General features: G+C 33.7%; 6 protein-coding genes across 10 annotated transcripts; 5 read left to right on the forward strand and 1 right to left on the reverse strand.

Moving 5' to 3' along the window:
* Positions 1 to 1,892: 1,892 nt before the first annotated feature.
* LOC125577962 lies at positions 1,893 to 2,726 on the forward strand. Its single transcript, XM_048740180.1, has one exon. It carries the CDS (start codon positions 1,893 to 1,895, stop codon positions 2,724 to 2,726), a length of 834 nt encoding a protein of 277 aa, XP_048596137.1.
* A 3,909-nt stretch (positions 2,727 to 6,635) lies between these two features.
* LOC106436309 (auxin-responsive protein SAUR32-like) lies at positions 6,636 to 7,447 on the forward strand. Its single transcript, XM_013877262.3, has one exon. The coding sequence runs from the start codon at positions 6,863 to 6,865 to the stop codon at positions 7,262 to 7,264; it is 402 nt and encodes a 133-aa protein (XP_013732716.2). The 5' UTR covers positions 6,636 to 6,862; the 3' UTR covers positions 7,265 to 7,447.
* A 3,868-nt stretch (positions 7,448 to 11,315) lies between these two features.
* LOC106426622 lies at positions 11,316 to 12,305 on the forward strand. Its single transcript, XM_048739187.1, has 3 exons — positions 11,316 to 11,471; positions 11,793 to 11,900; positions 11,990 to 12,305. Exons 2-3 carry the CDS (start codon positions 11,804 to 11,806, stop codon positions 12,133 to 12,135), a joined length of 243 nt encoding a protein of 80 aa, XP_048595144.1. The 5' UTR covers positions 11,316 to 11,471; positions 11,793 to 11,803; the 3' UTR covers positions 12,136 to 12,305.
* A 615-nt stretch (positions 12,306 to 12,920) lies between these two features.
* Positions 12,921 to 14,720, forward strand: LOC106426624 (probable protein S-acyltransferase 12). Its single transcript, XM_048739186.1, has 7 exons — positions 12,921 to 13,318; positions 13,382 to 13,574; positions 13,648 to 13,739; positions 13,831 to 13,957; positions 14,065 to 14,150; positions 14,228 to 14,293; positions 14,383 to 14,720. The coding sequence occupies exons 1-7, from the start codon at positions 13,130 to 13,132 to the stop codon at positions 14,497 to 14,499; spliced, it is 870 nt and encodes a 289-aa protein (XP_048595143.1). The 5' UTR covers positions 12,921 to 13,129; the 3' UTR covers positions 14,500 to 14,720.
* A 64-nt stretch (positions 14,721 to 14,784) lies between these two features.
* On the reverse strand, positions 14,785 to 17,926 carry LOC106426664 (heterogeneous nuclear ribonucleoprotein Q-like). 4 transcript variants are annotated; one of them, XM_048739184.1, is made up of 9 exons: positions 17,710 to 17,926; positions 16,668 to 17,146; positions 16,474 to 16,590; positions 16,248 to 16,388; positions 15,991 to 16,170; positions 15,703 to 15,904; positions 15,439 to 15,620; positions 15,263 to 15,351; positions 14,785 to 15,171 (listed from the first exon to the last, which is right to left on the reverse strand). In XM_048739184.1, exons 2-9 carry the CDS (start codon positions 17,142 to 17,144, stop codon positions 15,021 to 15,023), a joined length of 1,539 nt encoding a protein of 512 aa, XP_048595141.1. In that variant the 5' UTR covers positions 17,145 to 17,146; positions 17,710 to 17,926; the 3' UTR covers positions 14,785 to 15,020. The 4 variants fall into 4 exon arrangements, with proteins under 4 accessions (XP_048595141.1, XP_013722837.2, XP_048595142.1 ...); XM_013867383.3 differs by having other exon boundaries at positions 15,263 to 15,348; positions 17,710 to 17,925; XM_048739185.1 differs by having other exon boundaries at positions 17,542 to 17,873.
* Positions 17,927 to 20,473: 2,547 nt separating this feature from the next.
* On the forward strand, positions 20,474 to 21,704 carry LOC106436307 (60S acidic ribosomal protein P1-2-like). Of its 2 annotated transcripts, none has more exons than XM_013877259.3 (3): positions 20,474 to 20,652; positions 20,796 to 20,872; positions 21,213 to 21,704. In XM_013877259.3, the coding sequence occupies exons 2-3, from the start codon at positions 20,801 to 20,803 to the stop codon at positions 21,480 to 21,482; spliced, it is 342 nt and encodes a 113-aa protein (XP_013732713.1). In that variant the 5' UTR covers positions 20,474 to 20,652; positions 20,796 to 20,800; the 3' UTR covers positions 21,483 to 21,704. The 2 variants fall into 2 exon arrangements, with proteins under 2 accessions (XP_013732713.1, XP_048595146.1); XM_048739189.1 differs by having other exon boundaries at positions 20,596 to 20,652; positions 20,762 to 20,872.
* The last annotated feature ends 484 nt before the right edge of the window (positions 21,705 to 22,188 follow it).

A 22,188-nucleotide genomic window follows, 5' to 3' on the forward strand; every position in this document is an offset into this window, starting at 1 on the left:
AAATACAATTTTTTAAAAAGGTATCATTTAATATATATATATATCAGATATTATTAATCAGTTATAAATAAGTATGTATATTTTTATTTAACACATATATTAGATATTATTGAATCAATAATTGTCAAGAAATACAAAAATTTATATAGAAATCTAAAAATAATTTATATTTTGAAACAAAAAACATCTTTAAAACTACTTATATTATTAAATAGAGGAGTATGTAAAGTTGTTACAATTTTTGTTTGGGACCATCCGTATAATTGTAGGTGTGGATTTATGAAGGTGCTATTGCCTTGTCCTTATTTTGCATGAGACATAAAGAGCGCATTTATAACTCATATTGTGTAGCTCAATGTAGTAGATCATACTTAACCATTTCTAATATATTTTGTTATTTTTCTCTTAAAATTAGGGAATTCTATTATATAGATGAAACTTATTCAATATATTTCTTTAAAATAAAGTTCTTCAAATTTAAAGTAAAAAAATAAAATTATTTTTTTTCTCTAAATATAGAAGGAAAATAGTAATTTTTATTTTACAAAAAGAATATAGATGAATTAGAGTAGATTTAACCGTAAATACTATTACAAAAATTAAAAATAACAATGGACTAGAAATGGTTTTTGACATATATAATACTTATTTCATTTCACAAAGAGCGTTACTTTGACATTTTTCACACTTATCAAAAAATGATCAAAATGCATTTATGTTATTATTAATTATAATTATTTAACCACTAATATTTTCAGATAATTAAAATTATTTATAAGGTCAATACAATTTGCATTTAATATCAAACTGAATGATAGGATAAATTGTACTCTCTACGTTTAAAAAAAATGTCAATTTGACGTTTTTCATGCATGTTAAAAATGATTGAATATTTAAGTTTTTTATTAATTATATCTATTTGACCAATAATATTTGAGATAACTAAAAATACTTATAAAATCTATACAATTTGCAATTAATAAGTATAATTCGCATTAAAATTTTAAAGTGATACTGTAACAAAAGAAAAGTTAAAACGACACTTGAAAAACAGAAGGAATATTGAAAATCTAAACTAAAATTATTGGGAACATCTATGGTCATAGACAGTGGCGTGATGTTCCAAGTGAAAAAATACCCCATGCCATAAAGAAACAAGAGCAATGTCTTAGCATTGACCTTTTCCACTAATACTTCCAATTAGCTAAGACCTGGTTTTACATATCATAATATATCTGTGCGCATATAATTATTGTGAATAATTACGAACTATATACACCTTACACTGAAGGGTATTTAATTTTGATTAAACATTTTTGAGGAAACTAAAAAAAATATACTGTAGATGCTTCTCAGATGTATATCACTGTTTAAGACTGGTGTGTATTTCTATTATGCAAATGAATTAATTAAAAAAAAATTGAAAGCTGCAAATTAATTAATTGAAACGTTCATAATTGAGGAAGTGGAAACTTGCCAAGGTACCTAAACAACTATTCTCAATTTAGTCATCACAAGCTTGGCTAACTTCTAGATGGCTGCATTTAGACTACCTGGGAGTTGTTTGAAAGAGATAGAAAGGTTATGTTCTGCGTTTCTTTGGTCAGGTCCCGAGCTTAAAACAACTAAAGCGAAAGTCAGCTGGAGAGATATCTGTTTTCCAAAGAATGAAGGGGGGCTGGGACTGAGACCTTTGAAAGAAATAAATAAAGTGTATAGCTTGAAGCTTATTTAGAGATTGATGGCAGAAACATCATTGTGGGTTAGATGGATTCAGTGCTATCTGATTCGGAAAAAACTCTTTCTGGTCGATAAAAGAAAACACGAGTTCTGGCTCTTGGGTATGGAGGAAACTACTTAAACTAAAGGGGCTTGCTAAGCAGTTTATCAGAATGGAGGTCAGAAATGGTAATGGTACATCTTTCTGGTATGATAGATGGTCTCGGTTTGGTACATTAATAGAGATGCTTGGAGAAAGAGGGCCACTGGACTTGGGGATTCCCACTAGTTACTCTGTTGCGGAGGTTATGAAAATGAGGAAAAGAAGAAATCACAGAGTGGATATCCTTAACCAAGTTGAAGAAGAGATCAGTAAACTTGGGAATCAACAAGAGGAAGACGTTACTCTCTGGAAACATGCTGAAGGAAAACATTTAAATAAATTCTCAACGAGCAGAACATGGGATCAGATTAGGAATGTTCAACCGGGCTGTGCTTGGAGCAAGGGAGTCTGGTTCTCTCAATCCACTCCAAAATATTCTTTCATGATGTGGATTGTACTGAAGGGGAGGTTGCAGACAACATATAGAATGCAGAGATGGAATAATTCTATAAACACAGATTGTGTGTTGTGCAATGATGGTCCTGAATCATGTGCACATCTCTTTTTCGGATGTAGCTACTCAGAAAATGTTTGGAGGAATTTGGTAGAAGGCCTTATGCAAGATACATTCACCACTGATTGGAGTAATTTGGTAAGGATTGTCTCGAAGCCATGGCTAACCCCCATAAAGACATTCATTCTCCGATACACTTTACAAGCTACTATGCACACAATTTGGTGGGAGAGGAATGCGCGAAGGCACGGGGAAGAGCCAAGAGGCATGGCTAATCTGATACAGCTTATAGATAAAAATGTTAGGCTGAAGCTGCTTGCAGTAAGAGGGAAGGGTAGACATTTTGAAGAAGGGTTGGTTACTTGGTTTGGGACTAGACCAAGCTCGTGAAATCAGAGTATTAATCCTTTGTAGTAGGAAAGATTACATGTCTCATAACAACTAAGAAGCACTTGATGTAATACTGTTTTGTTTGAATAAATTTTACATTCATTCAAAAAAAAAAAAAACAACTATTCTCAATCTATATAACTAACTATTTCTGACGACTTTCTCTTGCCTTCTTAATGATCTCTCAATTGAATATCCAAAACTTCCAATTAAAACCTACATTCTACACTTAATTACACCGACATTCAACAATAAATAAATACAATATTACAAAAGACAAGCTAGGGTTTTAGAATGATACGGTGGTTCAGATCTTCTTAAAGCACAGCTCCTCCTCATCATTCTCTCATCATGAGGAATACACCATCTTTCAGCACCATCTATTTCTATCTCTACCATCACTTTCTCTCCCTAAACTATCTATTTCTATCTCTACTTTATCACTTTCTCTCCCAATAAATATACACAGGTCTCTACGATTTAATTGTTATTGTGAGTATGAAGATTGAAAAGGCTATTTCCGTTGAGGGGAATGTTGTTTGGATCGAGGATATCATCATATGCATAATGCATACATATAATATCATATATAGATTATGATACGATGCTAGCAAGTGTGCATATATGTAATTCTCGGACCAGGCTTCATCCCCCTCAACACGTTATTGCCTTCAATCACCAGAAACCACAAAACCTAATTATTCCCTTTTCGTATATGTGTGTAAGACAATCATCTCTTAACAATATTTTTTCTTTTGGGTCTCTATATTTTCATTCTTTCATCCTTTCTATGGTTACTTGTTTAATGTCTTACACTGTGTTTCTATTGATTTTTATAATAAATATGTTTATATAAATCACCAAAGATGTCCAGTTACAAACTGTAATTGTTTCTTTCACGTGATAATCTCATTAGACATATACATTGGCAATGTGCATTTATCAGAGTTCAACACGTGAATGACAGCTTTTGTTAAGTGAGCAAAATTTGTTGAGCAACTCATATAATGCATGGATAGTGGATTAGGTGAAAAGACTGTAGGTTTCACCGAAGAGTTTATGTGGGTTTAGAGAAAATCACATGGTAGCCAAAAATTTATTTATCTTTTGTTGCGTTATTTAATACAAAAGTCATGCTACATCTCTAGTCGATTTCCTAATTATAAATTAATACAATAACACATTTTATGTCGAAATAACAAATATCGCAAGATTTTGCCAAGAGTAAGGAGTATTTTGATAGATATTCCTAAAACTAAATAACTTTCAGTTGCAATTGTGTCGCTTTGCTTAGTTACTTAAAGTTTTCATCTAACGGGCTACAACTAGCTAATGTAATGTGGCTATTATGTGAAGTGAATTGTATAGATAAGTTCTTAACTTACTGAAGCTTTTGACTATGAGGAAAAATAGTTAGAAGAGATTAGAAGAGTCTTTTGTTTTTGCTTTGCCAAAATTGCTTAATCTTTATGTCACAACTTTTCCAAGTATTTATTGAGATGTGACATCTTCTCGCGATAATTTAATCGCGACTTTCTGCATAGACATAAATGCACATGTGCTAATACTGGATGTTGGTCTGAACCAAAAATTTGTGTTGCTCATCGGGTAATGTAAATATCAAGTTTTTAGGTTTCGAACAAAAAAAGAGAAAGGATAAGATCTGATTCAGTTATACACTCTAGATTTATTTGGGTACGATCGTTTTGCTTTAATTAAAACTTACAAGTTATGACTGAGGTACACAAAAGAGATGCCATCCTTGTTTTGATAAAAGTAACTGCTTTTGCGTTTATTATTTATTTTTTTGGTTGAAAGAAATGTGATTGTTAAGTAACTTAAGTTTGTCTTCTTCTTTTTTCTGATCAATTTTTTTTAGGGGTGCAACACTAGGAATTCATATTCGTTTTTTAAGTTTTGTCTTTAAAAAACGGATTCTATTTCAAAAAGAAAAACGACTAATTTCCCAAACAATTCAATATAGTACAGCCCACAAATAGCTTCCTAAAAGAATAAGGCCTACTTTCCGGCCCATTTTACTTTTTGTTGGACAGGTTAACAAAATATCTGAAGTTACATAAACGAAGATTACTTTTTGACATATTAAGACCATCTCCAATCACACTCTATAATTTCCTCTATATTTCACTCTAAAATAGAGTAACTCTATTATAGAGTTGAATTTGCTCCAATGGTTCACTCTATAATAGAGTTACTCTATAATAGAGTGAAATATAGAGTATTTTTGTTTTTTTACTCTATATTTGGAGTAAAAAAATAGGATTACTCTATATTTCACTCTATTATAGAGTAACTCTATTATAGAGTGAACCATTGGAGCAAATTTAACTCTATAATAGAGTTACTCTATTTTAGTGTAAATTATAGAGGAAAAAATAGAGTGCCTTTGGAGATGAATGTATTTTTTTTGGTGTAAATTAATGTATTTAATTTCAAGTGGGAATTCACCTTTATTATTTAATGTTTAATATTATTATTCGCTAGATATTCATATTCCAACAATCTATGAGGTTGTGGCTTCTCTGTACAATGATTCGTACTTCCATGTAACAATAATAAAATGTCTATTAAAAAGTTTTAATTGGAAAATATATATCAAAACTGCGTTATATTGACACCACCAATTTTGTCGAACTTTGGCTTTTTTTTTGTGTGTTGTCATATTACTGGGTCCATTTAAGTTTCTTTAGCAGAAATTGATATACACACAATAAAAAGATAGTTGTGTGGAAAATACTGTGTTAAAGACTAGGGAATTTGTGTATAATTATATAATAATTAATACTTTGTGGTAAAAAGTTCATCGATAAGATTCCAAATATGTAAATCAAACGCTAGCTTTTGACTTTTGTTTATTAATACGATACGTTTCAAAAACAAATATAATTTATATAATTTAATTTGGAAAAAGGTAAATATACGCCTGTTTGCAAGAATCTAATTTTCCTACCACTACACCACCACTTTACTTTTTTTGGTTCTTTGTCTTAATGATTCTGTATTTCTGTTGATATATCTTTGGAATATGTGGAAGCACCGTAGCCTATTGGTTAAGGTTTAAAGGCTTCTACACCCAGATCTGAGGTTCAAATCCCAGACTATGCAATTTATGGCAGATTACAGGAAATCCAGGTTTCAAGTCTCGGAGAGAGCGGTTTATTAAACAATTATGCAGACTATAAAGGAAATGCTTGCAAGGGATCTTCAATATGGTGCAAGTAAATCTGACCAGGCGTGGATCTTTATAGGACGGCTCTGGTGATGCAGTTAGGCGTAGGTCTTCATAAGGCAGGTAGTATTATCGGTTGTCGAATCGTCTATTTAATATTTCATATATCATAATTGTAAGATCATAATAAATCAGCGTTAAAAAAAATATCTTTGGAATAAATAAAACATTTTTTTTTCATTACATGAAGAGAAATCTACTTACGAATGTTACGACTAGCAAAACCACATTTTAAGCGACAGCCTAGCAAAAAGAAAAATTATCCCCAAATAATATTATCTATATTTATGTCTAGTAGAATAATTAAAAACTCACAAAGAATGTGAAAATATGATTTATATTTAACCTAGTAAAACATTGTTCGTATACATTCGCATACATTACTTACTTACAAATATATCCGATTATGGGTGTCATTATCTCCGTTAATCCAGGGTTTAGCTGGATTGTCTTTTAAGTTTTGATGATGACACATAGAGAAAAGAACTAAATAAAGCACCTAATAATACATACAGGATAAGATTGAAGTTTTCCTGAGTGCTTAAATTTGAAGTAAAATAGATTCTATATTTTCTTAATTATATCATTATTCATTATGGAACTAAAATTCGGCACATATAAAGCAAATTATGCGCACCAACTTTCCTATATATACAAGAAACGTCTTCCCTTATAAAACAATTAAAGAGAACAAATGACAAACATACAACATTTTCTTCACCACCCTCCAAGTCCTACAACCTTCCAAGAACAATTTTCATTCACTTTCTAGAGAAATCAAAAGCTATTTTCCGGGGGAAAACCAATCAATATGGGAGAGACAGAAACCATGAAGACAAACTAAACCTTAATACATATATATTATCTATATACTAATATTCATCCAATGGGCAACGGAGACAAACTCATCAGTCACTGGAGCTTCCATATTCCACGCCTCCATTATCATCATAATCATAATCATCATGAGCATGATCATGAAAAGGTACCAAAAGGGTGTTTGGCAGTGAAGGTAGGACAAGGAGAAGAGCAAGAGAGATTTGTGATTCCCGTTTGGTATTTTAATCATCCTCTGTTTGGACAACTCTTGAAAGAAGCTGAAGAAGAGTTTGGATTTGCTCAAAAAGGGACAATCACGATCCCTTGTCACGTTGAAGAGTTTAGGTATGTTCGAGGAATGATCGATCGGGAAAACTCCAAATTTCTCGGTGCTTATAATACTCTTGGCCATCATCACCATCACCATCCTCATCCTCATAACCATCTCATCCGGTGTTTTAAGGTTTAATGGTATTCTTATATATATACTACATAATTGTCTCATGTTATTGTTGATTATAAATAATTATCGGTCTCCACATCTTATCGCATATGTTGTGTGGATTCTTGTTGCTGTTCAAATGTGTGTTTTACGATGATTAACTGTAAGCTTGGCATGATAATATTGAAAATAAACATTTTGTGATGATAATAGTCTAAGTACGTAGGTTATTGTCATGGGGCTATATGTTTACTCAACACACATTTCTTTTTGGGTAACATGGGTCGTCGTCCGGACCCGAAACCCCGACTAATAGATTTCGAACCCGGGATACTTAGTACTTTTTCAGACTCGCCGTACCATCCAACCATGCCCATATAGGCAGACACACTTTCTTCTAATTAACTTGTCAAACTTGACTCTTACATAGCAATTGAATAATTGAAATGTGTCTGAGGAGGTTTAGCTAGAATACTCAGATTGTAGCTTTTCCAACTACTACAATATATTAATCATTTGGATGAAGACGTGATTCAATTGTCATTTCATATATATACCCTAAAACACAACTTCTACTTTGCTCATACATTGATAAAGATATGTGAAAACAAGTTTCTTTAAATTTTATTTAAAAAAATCCTTTTAACTTTATTTTTATCTGATCAGAATTTTCTTTAGCTCTTGTTGTCTTTATTCAATTTTGACGGTCATCTAAGAAACAACAACGGTTATACATAAAATAAAACTTTAATCACACACTTTTGGTTAAAGTATATATAAACTTAATAATATCTAATACGTTAATCTTCTCTTCTTGATGTTAATACAGGTACACAGATTCGAGAATTTATTTATTTTACATATTTTATTTTCATGATTTTTTGAACGTACATAAAAAAATCAAATAGTGATGGATTGAAGAATTATGAAAGTGGAAAGAAATGGACGAGAGGCCTTGACCACTTACATGGCCAGAATAGCAATAACCCGGTCACTATCATCCTCCTATATATTGGATTACTTATTGTTTCCATAGAATTACGAAGAACCTGTTTATTTTACTTTAACAATTACCATTTCGATTTACCCATTGGAATTGAGCGCTTCAAAATATTCTCTCCATCTCCATACCTCACGAATCCAGTTGATACAACCAGCCTTATTATTCACCAAAGTTTATTCACAACTATAAAGAAAAACTCGTCAAATATTTGAGCTATCTGTTTATGTTGCAAGTTTCAAGTAAACTGTGGAAACAGTGCTGGTCCTAGATAATTGAAGAGTATAAGCAAGTTAAAAATTTGAGCCCAGGTTAGGCAAAGAAAGTATGTAGCCTACTAGCCTTCACATGTTGCAACTAGACCAAAAGAACTTTTTGAAATTTTGTGGCCGAAATTAAATTTAAAATAACGCGGTGGGAAGCCACTGCTTGCTTCCTTGGCTTGGTCCCAAGTAAAACAACAAACTATACTTACTTACATTTATAGATAGATGCAAATGTAGAAATCTATGACGATTTGAAAAAAATGAAAACAAATGTTGAGGAGGATAAACACTTGCAAAGTAGAGTTTTACATCTAAACTATTAAAACAGGAGTACAAATTAGTAATAGTCCTGACTTTTCTTAAAGAATTACCATCCTATGCCATTGAAAATAACTTTAAAATAAACTTCATAAGATATTCCTTAAAATTCGCCAATCAATTAATTATGCATTTAGTAATTTGTTTCCATATTCTGCGCCACATATTTCAACAATACCTAATATATTGATTATCATATATTTTCAAATATTCGATTTAGTTTAAAATTGAAGGCAGAGGATATTTTCACTGAATAATTCATTGGCTTGGGAAGACAAACCCTATGACATCGATCAAGGATGTTGATTCTCACTGCAAGAGTCCTATCAGCAAAGGCCTTGTATGTGTGGCTGATATCAAGTTCCCTCTGCCGTACATGCCAAAATCTTTCTCTCATATGCTCTGGATTATCTCCCACACAACCTAAACAAGACCATGCCTGAATTTGCTAGAGTTGCTTCAGATGGTGTAGTTCTTTTTGCAGGTATCTATTTTAAAATTTTGAGAGTAATAAAAAAATTCATTCAAGTTTTTGATTTGTAACTTTTGAGCTTGGACTGTTTCTAGGTCTCCTGGTCAAGCAAAAGAGTAAAGTTGCTGAATTTTCTAAATTCGGGCGTCCAGTAAGTTTACTACACCATGTTCTCGATTAATTTATAAGTGGCATTAGCATAGTAGACTTAGTAGTTTATGTAGCTAGCCGTTTGTATTGAACACATGATTAAAAGGACAGTTATTACTTTTTCTTACTGCAGGCTAAAATGTGTAGCACATCATGGTGGTACCGATTCTATAACCAGACAAGCTTAGAAGGAAGACACACCAAGCAAGAAGTTTGAACAAGCCTGCCAAGTCTTTCACCTCAAGCAAGCCATTGCATTAGTCAGCCACCACTAATCCAAACTAAAGCATATTCACACGTAAGGAATTAAATAGATAATTGTTATTCTCCTTTGTATTTTGCAACAAAGTCTTTGTCCTTTGTATCTATGAACACCATTTTTCATATTGAATTTAAATCATTAGCATCACCAGTAATTACCCCCATGAGGCCATGAACACGCCATCTTTAAATCAATGGAACCTAAGGTTATTCCTTTCTCTGATCTCTCTACCCGTAACTGCATACATAAATTTGATCGTATTGTGACAATAAACCCAAAAGCCACCGTTAGCCTCTCGATGTGATGTCCACCACCAAAAAATTGAAATTTCCTCTGTCATATAAGGCTATAACATCAAGGCTATCTATATATTATCTATATTATTAAAGTTGAAGTAAAAAAAAAAAAAGTTGAAGTACACATTGAGATTGTTTGGCAATATGGATAGTAGTTAAAAAAATAGTATTGTTTGGAAACATGGATATCAATAAATTAAGAAAAAAGATAATGGGCTTATGCTACTTAAAAAATTGTAAGTCTATTACATTATATTAAAAAGTAATGGGTCTATGTTACTTGATATATATATTCAAATCAAAATAATAATTTAAAATTGATTTATATCAAAAATTCATTCAAAAATATACATATATTCAAAATTTGATTTTACTAACATATTTTCCAATAACTATTATAAAAATATTTTTAATATATATATAAACAAAATACAATACAAAACCCAATTTCAAACACCAACTTAAATTATGGTTTTTATATTTCATATTAAATTTTAAAATATAATATATGTGATTATTTATATGATTGTACGTATAAAATATTATTAATTATAAGAAAACTTATTTGATGGTACGCATAAAATATGATTAGTTATATGATAACACATATTTTGTAACCTATGATGACACATATAGGATATATATATATATAATAGTGATTAAAGGTGGGCATTCGGGTTCGTTTTCGGGTCTTTTTGAGATTTCGTGTTCAGTTTAGATCTTTGAGGATTTGGTTCGGATTTGGATAATCAATTTAAGTAGGTTTGGTTTAATATTTGGATAGAGGATAAATAATTATTTAAGTATTTTTGGAGTTTTGAGTATATTTTAACTATTTAAGATATTTACGTTTGATTATTTGTATATATTTTCAAGCATTTAAGCAAACTTAAAAGTAGCATATATATTCTGGGTGTTTTTATATATATTAAATCTAAAAATAATTAATATATATAAGTATATAAATCTATTTTGGATACCCAAAATACTTCGGTTCGGATTAGATTTCAATTCTTCAAATACCAAAATTTTGAATAATTCAGATATTTAATCAATTTCAGTTCGGATTTAGTACTACTTATTCGGATTGGGATCGGTTCAATTTTTCGAATTCGAGTTTTTTGCGCAACCCTAAATAGTAACATAAAAATCAAATAGCATCATATTTTTTTAGAAAAATACACCCGCACGGGCGTGCGGGTCAAAATCTAGTTACCATTATTAAAGAGACAAATCCCATGTTTTTTTGGTTTTAGAAAGTTTTATCTGGGCTTAGTAGTCATAAAAGGTCCAATGGGAATATGTACAAATGGGCCCATTAAGGCCCGACTGATGCACACGACTTCGAAAAAAACCTGATTTTGGGTCATTTCGGGTAAACGCAAATCACTTTTTTTTTGTTTCCGTCGCCTAACACACATTGCGAACGATTCTCCTGCGCCTCGCCGTCGTCTGGTGATTTAGATCGAGGTTAATCACTCTTTCTCGAATCGATCTTTCTGCTGTGTGCTTTTAACCGATCTCCTCTCTTCTATCTAATGATTTTGTTGTTGTTAGTCGTCGGGGATGATTAATTTCTCTTCTAATTCGATTTTCGCACGAGATCTATAACTTGTCTCTTCGATATCAAACAATAGATCTCAAGAACGAACGATTAGTCATTGATCGGCTTGTATGGATTATTACATATTAGACTCAGCTTTTACAATTTGTTTTGTGTCATTTCCTTGCTTACGTGGCTTTTGATTATGGTTGTTTAATCTTTATTTACTATACATGATTAACTCTCAGGTTAAGAAGTAATGTCAAGAGGAAAATACATTGTTGGTGCCCTTGTGGGATCTGCTGTTGTTGCCTATGTCTGTGACAAAGTCATCTCTGATGATAAGATTTTCGGAGGCAAGTTACAAAACAAAAACAAAAGTTGTTAAGCTTGGCTGCTAATGATATGTGTAGATAAGAAGCTAAATGTTTTTTTATAAACGTAGGTTCTACACCTGGAACTATAACTAACAAGGCATGGGGGGCTGCGACTGAAGAGAGGCTCCAAGCATGGCCTAGAACCGCTGGTCCTCCCGTTGTGATGAACCCTATCAGTCGCCAGAACTTCATCGTCAAGTCTCGCCCTGAATAAGTGGGATTCTTTCTCTCACATTTGATACGGATTGATTCATTTGCTCTCTGTGTTGGCCATTTTCTTTTGATTTTGAGGATCGGGTATTTTCTCAGTAATAATTTGTGGGGGTGTATGGATGGATACACATTATACAGTCCAATCTTTTATAGATGCATTGCTTTTTTTAAGTAGTGTTTGTTGATTTTGACGATAATATGAAAGTGAGCCAACAAGACTTGAGAGCAATTTCTTTTGCATTTTAGTTTCATCTAGTTCAAGGAGTTGCACCTGGTTTAGTCAGATAAGTTAGTTTAGAGTATTTTGCTTCCACTCCTGTTTAATCAGAGAAGAGATCTGGATACACTACTTCATCTCGTTCTAAAATGCAAATTGGTATGTAACAAATGATTGAGCGTGGCTGACCGGTTCTTACACCATACCGAAACCAGTTCAACTAATACTATACAACAAGGTTCCCATTCCACACACATCCATCTAAGAACTCGATCAAACTTGATTGAGGTATGCTTTTTGTGATGTTCATTGGCAAATACTTCATCTATAAGCTCCCAAGACCCCAACAAGCATTTAATCTCATAATCATTAAAAAAAAAATCACTAACTACTTTAAAAACTAGAAAAAATAAATAAACTATAGTTGAGTTCAATAAACAACAAAACCACTATAAACTTAATTTTAGTGAAAAAAGAAGGAAACAATTTGGGTTGTTATTATCTCCAGGCCCATTAAAAATATGGCAATAAATGAGCCCATTAAACAAATTACGAAAAACAGCGGAAACTTCTGACCGAACAAGAAGGTTACACCAAATCGGTAGGACTAACCAACACGACGACGAATAGAATCAATCAACCGTCTTCCACCGAACCAAGCAAACTCCGATCCCTGATATATCCCCTCTCAGCCACCGTGGCTCCGGATATCTTACGACGGCTATTCCCAGCTCGGACCCGAAGACCCGCCCCGATCATCCCTTTGACCCGGCTTGAAATGAACCTCTTCCGGTTCTGCTCCGGTCTGAAAGTCCTCGGCTACTTCGTGATCCTTCTCGTCATCACCTTCGTCGCCGTGTCTTACTACGCCGTCGTCGTCAACACATGGTGGCCGATCTTAATCGAAAACAACCATAAAGCTCTCTCAGCTCTCGCATGCTTAATCATATTCGTCTTCCACTTCTTGGTAATCTCAAAGTCTCATCCTTTAAAATTAGGGTTTTGATGCTTAAAGTCTCATCCTTTGCAGTTGATAATGCTGTTGTGGAGCTACTTCACTGCTGTGTTTACGGACCCAGGTTCTGTTCCTGAGCATTTCAGAAGAGAGCTTGTGGTTGTGGGTGATAGTTTGGAGGCTGGTACTTCGACAGAACAAGGAGCTTTAGGTTACTGTCCGAAATGTAGGAATGTTAAGCCGCCTCGTTGCCATCACTGTTCTGTCTGTAAGGCATAACCTGATTTTAGCTTATGCTCTGTTCTGCTTAGTGTTGCAAGTGACCAACTTATGTTATGCAGGTCAAAGATGTGTTCTCAAGATGGATCATCACTGTGTTTGGATTGTTAACTGTGTTGGGGCACGTAACTACAAGTTCTTCCTTCTCTTTCTGGTAATAAACTCCTTTCATTTTGTTATCTTGTGGTTCTGAAGCTTTGTTTGGTTTGTGTTGAGTGTATTAGTACTGGTTTCTTGATTTGTAGTTGTATACTTTTCTCGAGACATTGTTGGACGTTGTAGTCTTGCTTCCTAGTTTCATTGAGTTCTTCAGCCAAGCTATAAAGCGGTCCTCTTCTCCGAGTCAACTTGCTTCTCTCGTTCTGGCTTTTGGTGAGTGTAGTAAGGTTGTTTAACCTGGAAAGTGCTGAGCTTTTTTTTAATCTTTATCTCATTTTCATTCTTTATGTTCTTACAGATTCTGTATCCCATTGATGCAGTTCTTAACTTAGCGTTCGTTCTCAGCCTTCTCTGTTTCATAGTCATGCATCTCTCTCTTGTCTCAACCAACACTACTTCAGTCGAGGTGTGTTGGGCTTTCTATAAACAAAATCTAAAGCTTTGAGCATACGATTCTCTTCGCTAAATTATTGTTTTTTTCAGGTTCATGAGAAGAGTGGAGATGTCAGATGGAAATATGACTTGGGAAAGAGGAAAAACTTCGAGCAGGTGAGTCTTCTTGTGATCCTCCTTTTGTCTTCATCACTCCATGGATAACTTGATCAAACTCATTACGATTTGGCTGCCTTGTGGTGAAGGTTTTTGGGAAGAAGAAGGCGTTTTGGCTCCTCCCGTTGTATTCTAAAGATGATCTCCATAACATAACTTCACTTCAAGGCCTTGAGTTTCCTACTCGTTCTGACATCGACCCTTGATTCAAACAACAATCATTCAACCAAACATCGTTGGAAAGCTCTCTACAGTGGAGATAACTCTCTTCTCAAGTTGTATCTGAAACCACACTACATTGTTGTAATAGCGAAATTGATTTGATTCATTTGTTAATTTATGCTCTTCAGCTTGTCTGATATGAGAACCAGTTGTTACTTCTTGTACAAGTTAATAATCACAAGTGAAATAGATTTGATTCATTTCATATAAATGTGATATGAAAATGAACATAAAAACTTTATAAACGAAATATAAACTGATCAGCACACTAAAAATTAAAAGCTATTGAAGTTAACTGATATTATTAGTCTCATAATTTAAGAGAAATAAGATCATACCACTCAACCCTAACCCACTCACCAAGTCTCCTTATCAAACTAGAAACCGTAAGTTTTCGATTTCACATTTTTATAACACAAAGAAACAAACTACAAACAGACACATCCAATACAGCGTTCTCTTTTTTTTTTCTACTTGCTTCTTTTGTCAATTAGCTGGGCTGCTGCTAGTAGGGCCTGTACCTTCGGCCTCCTCCTCGGCTACCATCATGATCATCACTGCTCTCTCGCCCTGACCCTCTGTTTGAGCCATTATTCCGGTCACCTCTTCTGGGTCGTTGTGGTGGTGGTGGTGCCATCTGCATACCAGGCTGCTGCCTACACATACCATACAACCCCATATTGGTTTTTAATCCAAAAGAAAAGAATGAACCAGAGTTTTAGTTAAACGAACAACAATTTGACTTACAGAACATAGCCAACACGGCCATCAGGAAGGAGCATTGGAACCATTTGCATCCCTGTTGGCATTGATCCTCTCCCATAGATCATTGGCTGCTTCAATGCAAATTTTAAACTAAAGTTTACACACAAATTGATGATAATGGTTTCTTATAAAATGACAAACTGGTATTTTCTTTATACCTGACTAAAGCTACCGGCAATGCCCAAACCAGAACCCATAGCACCATAAGCAGGCGCAGCAAAACCACCAAACGTAGGAAGCGCAAAGGGAGCAGGTGCAGGTGCAGCAGCACCATAAGTATAAGAAGAGTCATGTTTCCTCTCAGCTTGGGGTTTAGCAAGCACAACTTCTAGCGGTTGACCTGTAGTTTGCAATACTCAAATGACATCTCTTGGGACCAAAATAAACCAAACACTTTTAAAAGACATGTTATAACAATTTACCGTTGATTTCATATCTCTCTGAGTCTTTGACAGCCTTCAATGCACTAGACCTTTCAGCATAGTGGACGAACCCAAAGTCACGCTTTCCACCCTTCCCAGGAGGTGTGACGATTTTAGTCACTTCACCATGCCTCTGAAAGAGTTCTTTCAGTTGCTCCGTTGAGGTGTTCTCTGGAATGTTCTTCACATAAAGAGCTTTCACCTGAGTACATAGCGCAAAAAAGTGATTCGTCAAAAGAAGTGCTAGAGAGAAGACTTTGTGCAGATAGAGTAAACCCTCAAGAGTACCTGAGCAGCAGCAGCTGAATTCTCAGGAGAGCTTTTGGGGTCAGCCCAAGTCACAGTTGGAGCGTTACCCTCAAGCTTAAAGTTAGAATCAATCATCTTCTGCCTTGAATAGTCAGCACATGCATTGTTATAGTATAACACAAACGCAAAACCACGGTTACGAGTGGAGTTTGCTGGGTCCTACAAGCACCAAAAAGATAAATTAGTAAATGAATCAAGCAAAGATCATTCTCCAAGATTTGATCAAAACTTCTTACTTTTATGAGCTCGATGTTCTCCACCCCAGGACCAACCTCCTCTATGACTTTCCTAAACTCATCCTCAGTCCAGTTCTTTGGGATGTTACCAATAAACAATCTGTTCTTAGTTTCAGAAAGGGAGCACCTTATAGTTTTCCCCTGCACAAAAAAAAAGAAGAAGATAAGTATAACGTAAACCAGCAATGATAGATAAGTAAAGGTACAGTTAAGAGTTGAGATTTGCCTTAAACTCTTTACTGTGCAACTCCTCAATGGCCTTTTGTGCAACGTCTTTGGTTCTGAAACCTACAAAAGCATAGCCTTTGCTCTCACCAGAGTCCCTATCTTTCATCACTCTCACCTAATAAAAGAAAAAAAGAGTAAAAAGTCAGCAGTAAATACACAAAGATAGTACACAAAGATTATCATTGTTCCAACCTCAAAGATCTCTCCTATTGCTTCACACAGATCCCTCAAGTCCTCTTCTCCAACATCTCTTGGTAAGCCGCCAATGAACACTTCAGAGCCATGAGGAGGAAGCGAGAGAAGATGAGAGTACTTCTCCCTTTCTTCTTCATCAATAGGAGAGGCTGATGATTTCTCCTCATCTTCAGCTGTCTCGATATCGATATGGTTATCATCATCATCTTCAGCCGTCTCAATATCAATATGGTTATCATCATCATCTTCAGCTAACTCCTCCCTATCCCCTCCTTTTCTCTCACCACCATAATCCTCCACTTCACGTTCTTGATTGCCACCACCTTCTTCTTCATCATCATCATCGTCTTCATCTTCTTCTTCCTCTTCTTCCACAAACTCCTCTACTTGCTCCTCCTCCACTTCATCCTCCATATCACTGTAGCTACCTTCCTCGAAATCCACACGGTCGTCAACATCTCGCGCGTCAGACATATCTGGTCATCCAATAACCATGCTTTACTGTTAACTTAGGAAGCTCAGGTGAACCACATAACACAAAGAAAGAGAGAAACAGAATTGGGTGAAATGAGAAATGCTCTTTCTTTAGTTTGATGTTTAGTGAGGATGAAAAGATGGTTACAAATGTATAACGGTAACGATAGTAAATGCAACAAAGATCAAAACTTTGTAAAAAGAAAAGCTTTTTTTGTTTGATTCCAGATCTTGTTTTCCTTAGAAGCCCCCAAAAATTATAAAGCAGTCAAATTTATAACAGTACCCAGAGGCTCATCCAATCAAATTCGAGATCGTGACTCACACATCTCAAAATTCGAGCAAAACCCATTAACGGAAACGAGATATAATCGGGACCCAGAAGCAAATTACTCACCAGATCAGCTCAGAAACAAGGGAAAAATCTGAACTTTTATTTTTGTAACTAGGGTTTGTTTCATTTTTTATTTTTTTATTTAGGGAGGGAACAAAAAGAGATCTACGACACAACCAAAACATATATTATGTATAAGAAAAGAAGAAATGGAGAATTTTGTCGGCATACCAGACTCGTGTGTGTTTTTGTTTTCGAATTTGGTTGAGAGAGAGAGAGATATCCGACGATAAAAACTGTTTTTTTACTCAACAAGCTCGTCTCGGCTTATATCTTCTTCTTCATCTCCGGTGGTGGAACAGAGAGCCTTTACCACTCACATGGGCTGTAATCACCTGTAACGCACACTTTCCACAACCCTAATTAAAACGCTTTTAAGGCCCGTTTAATTTATATTGGGCCCATGGCTTTCTAATTCATCAGGCCTGCGGTTTTTTTATCAGGTAGATGAAAACTGCGTGCTGTTTCGCGTCTCTTAGCTTAGCTTATGCCTAGACATCCGGATCTTTGGGTCGGATTTTGATCGGATCTTATCGGATCTAGGTCTTTTGGATCCTGAAAATTTAGATCCAAATAAGTACCTATAATTTTCCGGATCGGTTCCGGGTCGGATGTTATTGGTTACGGGTCTATAATTTCAATACCCTACTACTAATTTTAAAGTTATTTCGGGTTCGAGTCGGTTCAGATATTTAGGACCGGAAAAATATTCGAAATACTCAAACTGGATACCAAAACTCAAAAAATATCCAAAAAATACTCGAATAACCGAAAATATTCAAATATTTACCCAAAATCAAATCCAAAAACCTAAAGGATATCCGAAATTTTACCTGTATACCCGAATTATACTTTTTGAAAATCTAAAATTTTATCCAAAATTTAAAATTATAACCGCAAAACCGGACACAAAATGTTTAAAAAAATATCTGAAATATCATAAATATACCGAGTTACCCAAATATAACTAATACTAGATTTTAACCCGCGCACCCGCGCGGGTGTATTTTTCAAAAATATTTTGCTACTTATTTTTTATGTTAATATTAGTGCTTGAAAAAAATCAAAATCTGAAGAACGAAACCGATCTTGATCTGAAAGTGTAATACCAAACCCGAACCAAAATTGATAGCAAAATATTTTAAAAAATATGTTAATATTTAATCTGCGCGCCTGCGCGGATGTATATTTTGAAAATATGTTGATATTTGTTTTTCATGTAATTATTAGGGTTTGGCAAAATGAATCCGAGGAACAGACTCGATACCGATCCGAAAATATAGTACCAAACCCGAACATAAATTGATTAAATATTCAAATTATTCAAAGTTTTGTTATTTAGAGATCCAAATCTGATCCGAACCGAAGTATTCGGATACTTATATATTTAATTATATTTAGATTTAACGTATATAAAACATCAAGAATTATACTTTTAAATTGGTTTAAATACTTGAAAATATATATAGATAGTCAAAAGTAAATATCTAAAATAGTTAAGGTATACTCAAATCACCAAAAATACTTAAAATATTTATTGATTTTGTATCCAAAAATTTTAAATGCCAATTGATATGTTAAGCTTAGGTATTCTGACATATGTTATTTAAATTTATAGGAAATATATTATTTTATTTATAGATTTTGAGAAATTTAAAATATATAATGATTTAAAATTTTAAAAATAATTTAAATGGATTTTAACTCGAACCAAACCCGCAAAGGTCTGAATCACACTCAAACCAAAATTTAGAAACATCCTAATAGGGCTGAAATCTTTAACCCCGGAAATCTGAAATGCAAATCGATCAGAACCAAACTCGTATAGGTAACCGAAAGTCCATCCCTAGTCATTATTATGTATCGTATATTGTCATCATATAATTAATCGTATTTTATATGTACCATCATATAAATAATTATATATATTATATTTTTAAAACTTAATATGAAATATAAAAACCATAATTTGAGTTGGTATTTCAAATTGGGCTTCGTATTGTATTTTTCTTATATATATGTTGACAACATTTTTTATAATGGTTATTGAAAAATAGTTTAGTAAAAATTCATTTTTGAATATATGTATATTTTTCAATCAATTTATGATATAAATCAATTTTGAATTATTATTTTGATTTGAAATATGTATATAAAGTTTAAATTTTGTTTTATGGTTAGTTTAGAAAAAAAAGTTTTAGGCAATTAGATTGACTCATTTTAAAACTGGCTCAAATAGATAGTTTCTTATAATATGATGGACTTTCAATTTTTCTTAATAACATAAGCCCATTACTTTTTTGCTTAATAATACTATCCTTGTTTTCAAACAAAAGTAATGGTCATTGAAAAAGAGTTTAGTAAAAATTCATTTTTGAATATATGTATATTTTTCAATTAATTTATGATGTAAATCAATTTTGAATTATTATTTTGATTTGAAATATGTATATAAAGTTTAAATTTTGTTTTATGGTTAGTTTTGAAAAAAAGTTTAAATGATTTGACTCATTTTAAAACTGACCCAAATAGATAATTTCTTATAATATGATGGACTTTCAATTTTTCTTAATAACATAAGCCCATTACTTTTTTGCTAAATACTACTATCTTTATTTCCAAACAAAAGTAATATTTTTTTAAAAGACTACAATCCATATTACCAAACACTCTTATTTTTTAAACTCATATACATGTTTCCAAACAATCTCATTTTGTACTTCAGTTTCAATAAGATAGATATACAATAAGTTTCGAGTTCTTTGGATATCCCATTGGATCTCGGGTAAGACCTGGACCGTGATCCGCGGATCTAAAAATAAGAGACCCAATAAGTATTTTAGTATGAACTCAGACCTAAACCTGTATTTTCGGATCGGTTCCGAATTCGGATCGACTTAAAATGGGCAAGCTTAGCTGACTCGGTTAATAGAAAAGCTGAAAGAAGGCCCAATTGGTTCAAAAGTTTTAAATGGGCTTTCTGAGAAACCCTAAGCCTAACATTTCTGGAGGTGCTTTATTTATAAATCTCGATTGAAACACTGCAAACCCTAGTCTTGTCTTTTAAGCGGCGCCATCTAAGAAATTTGCCGAGGGTTCCAATCGCAATCTTAGGTACTTGTTCTTCTTCTTCTACGTTACTGTTTACTCACTAGTCCTCTGGTTAGATTGATTTGTAAATCTTTTGTTATAATATATATGTTTTTATTTTGCTGTTTTTTAGATTTGAAACCGTCTGTTGTTTTATGTTGCTGCAGAGACAATGTCGACGGTCGGAGAACTTGCTTGCAGCTACGCTGTTATGATCCTTGAGGACGAGGGCATTTCCATCACTGTAATCTTTCTTCTTTTAGATCTCTTCTCTTCTGTTAGCTATTTGTTTTCAATTAATTCTCTTGATCATGTGTCGAAATAAATACTCATTTTCAGCTTATTATCATAAAAGCTTTCTTTAGGTTGTCTGATTAGGCTTATGGTGTTGTGTTTTATTATCTAGCGATTACCCTGAATATAACTTAGCATTGTTAGTTCTGTATTACTTCTTGAATGTTATGTTAATAGTACTATACTAATAGTTCTTATTTGTGAACATTCTGTGTTAGTAGAGTGTCTTTGTTATTTGTTAAGTAAGTATGTTTTGCTTATGTTTATTTTGTTGACCCTATTGTCTACAGTCTGACAAGATTGCGACTTTGGTCAAAGCCGCTGGTGTCGAGATTGAGTCATACTGGCCAATGCTATTCGCCAAGATGGCCGAGAAGCGTAACGTTACCGACCTCATCATGAATGTCGGTGCTGGTGGAGGTGGAGGTGGTGCACCTGTTGCTGCTGCCGCCCCCGCTGCTGGTGGAGGAGCCGCAGCTGCTGCCCCTGCCAAGGAGGAGAAGAAGGACGAGCCAGCAGAAGAGAGCGATGGAGATCTTGGATTCGGCTTGTTCGATTAGATTTCTCCTTTGTTTTACTCCTTGCTATGTGTTCTGTCGCTTTAGTTGATCTGAGATTTTCAGTTTTGGCATTTTCGAAATTGCTACTACACTTTGGTCTATTTGCTCTATTTATGTACTCGACTTCGAATTTGCAGTCTCAATTTGATCTTTAAATTAAGATTATAAAAAATACCAGTTGATGCTCTGAGAGTTATATATAATTAATAATGTTGTTTTAACAGTGCTTGTAACTAGAAATTTTATTTTAACAGTGCAAATCCGTAGGAGTTAAATAATTAATCATGATGTTCTAAAACCATAGTAACTTATAGAAGTGGCCTGACTAATAATTAAAAAAAAACAGAATATATGTGATAATTAGGCCTGGGCATTCGTTTCGGCTTCGGATTAGATCCTTTCGGGTTTGGATCTTTCGGATCTTTAGGATCCGATAGGATAATTTCAAATTTTCGGTTCCGGAACGGTTCGGATCGTGACGTATCCGGGTCGGGTCTTAGATAGTTAAACTCATTCGGGTAGTTAGAATTTATTAATTCGGTTCTGTTTCGAGTCGGATTCGGTTCGGATTCGATCTAAAAAAGACCTAAAAATACAAAAAAAAATATCTAAAAATATTTATATATCCGAAAATATTCAAAATTTTATTCAAAATTTGTGTTTTTATTATATTAAAATGTGTATATATACTAAACTATGCGAGATA

The sequence above is a fragment of the Brassica napus genome, chromosome A9 (genome assembly GCF_020379485.1).
Source record: "Brassica napus cultivar Da-Ae chromosome A9, Da-Ae, whole genome shotgun sequence".
Taxonomy (NCBI): Eukaryota; Viridiplantae; Streptophyta; class Magnoliopsida; order Brassicales; family Brassicaceae; genus Brassica; species Brassica napus.

Bases quoted from the DNA above. Each gene is read 5' to 3' on its own strand.
- LOC106426622 (XM_048739187.1), top strand. From the start codon at position 11,804: ATGTCAAGAGGAAAATACATTGTTGGTGCCCTTGTGGGATCTGCTGTT. The intron at 11,901-11,989 runs GCAAGTTACAAA...TTATAAACGTAG, and splicing joins TGATGATAAGATTTTCGGAG to GTTCTACACCTGGAACTATA.
- LOC106436307 (XM_013877259.3), top strand. From the start codon at position 20,801: ATGTCGACGGTCGGAGAACTTGCTTGCAGCTACGCTGTTATGATCCTT. The intron at 20,873-21,212 runs GTAATCTTTCTT...TATTGTCTACAG, and splicing joins ACGAGGGCATTTCCATCACT to TCTGACAAGATTGCGACTTT.
- LOC106426664 (XM_048739184.1), bottom strand. From the start codon at position 17,144: ATGTCTGACGCGCGAGATGTTGACGACCGTGTGGATTTCGAGGAAGGT. The intron at 16,171-16,247 runs GTAAGAAGTTTT...TGGTGCTTGTAG, and splicing joins AGAACATCGAGCTCATAAAA to GACCCAGCAAACTCCACTCG. The intron at 15,172-15,262 runs GTAAGTCAAATT...TGGTATGTGTAG, and splicing joins GGCCGTGTTGGCTATGTTCT to GCAGCAGCCTGGTATGCAGA.
- LOC125577962 (XM_048740180.1), top strand. From the start codon at position 1,893: ATGGAGGTCAGAAATGGTAATGGTACATCTTTCTGGTATGATAGATGG.
- LOC106436309 (XM_013877262.3), top strand. From the start codon at position 6,863: ATGGGCAACGGAGACAAACTCATCAGTCACTGGAGCTTCCATATTCCA.
- LOC106426624 (XM_048739186.1), top strand. From the start codon at position 13,130: ATGAACCTCTTCCGGTTCTGCTCCGGTCTGAAAGTCCTCGGCTACTTC. The intron at 13,319-13,381 runs GTAATCTCAAAG...CATCCTTTGCAG, and splicing joins TATTCGTCTTCCACTTCTTG to TTGATAATGCTGTTGTGGAG. The intron at 14,294-14,382 runs GTGAGTCTTCTT...CTTGTGGTGAAG, and splicing joins AGAGGAAAAACTTCGAGCAG to GTTTTTGGGAAGAAGAAGGC.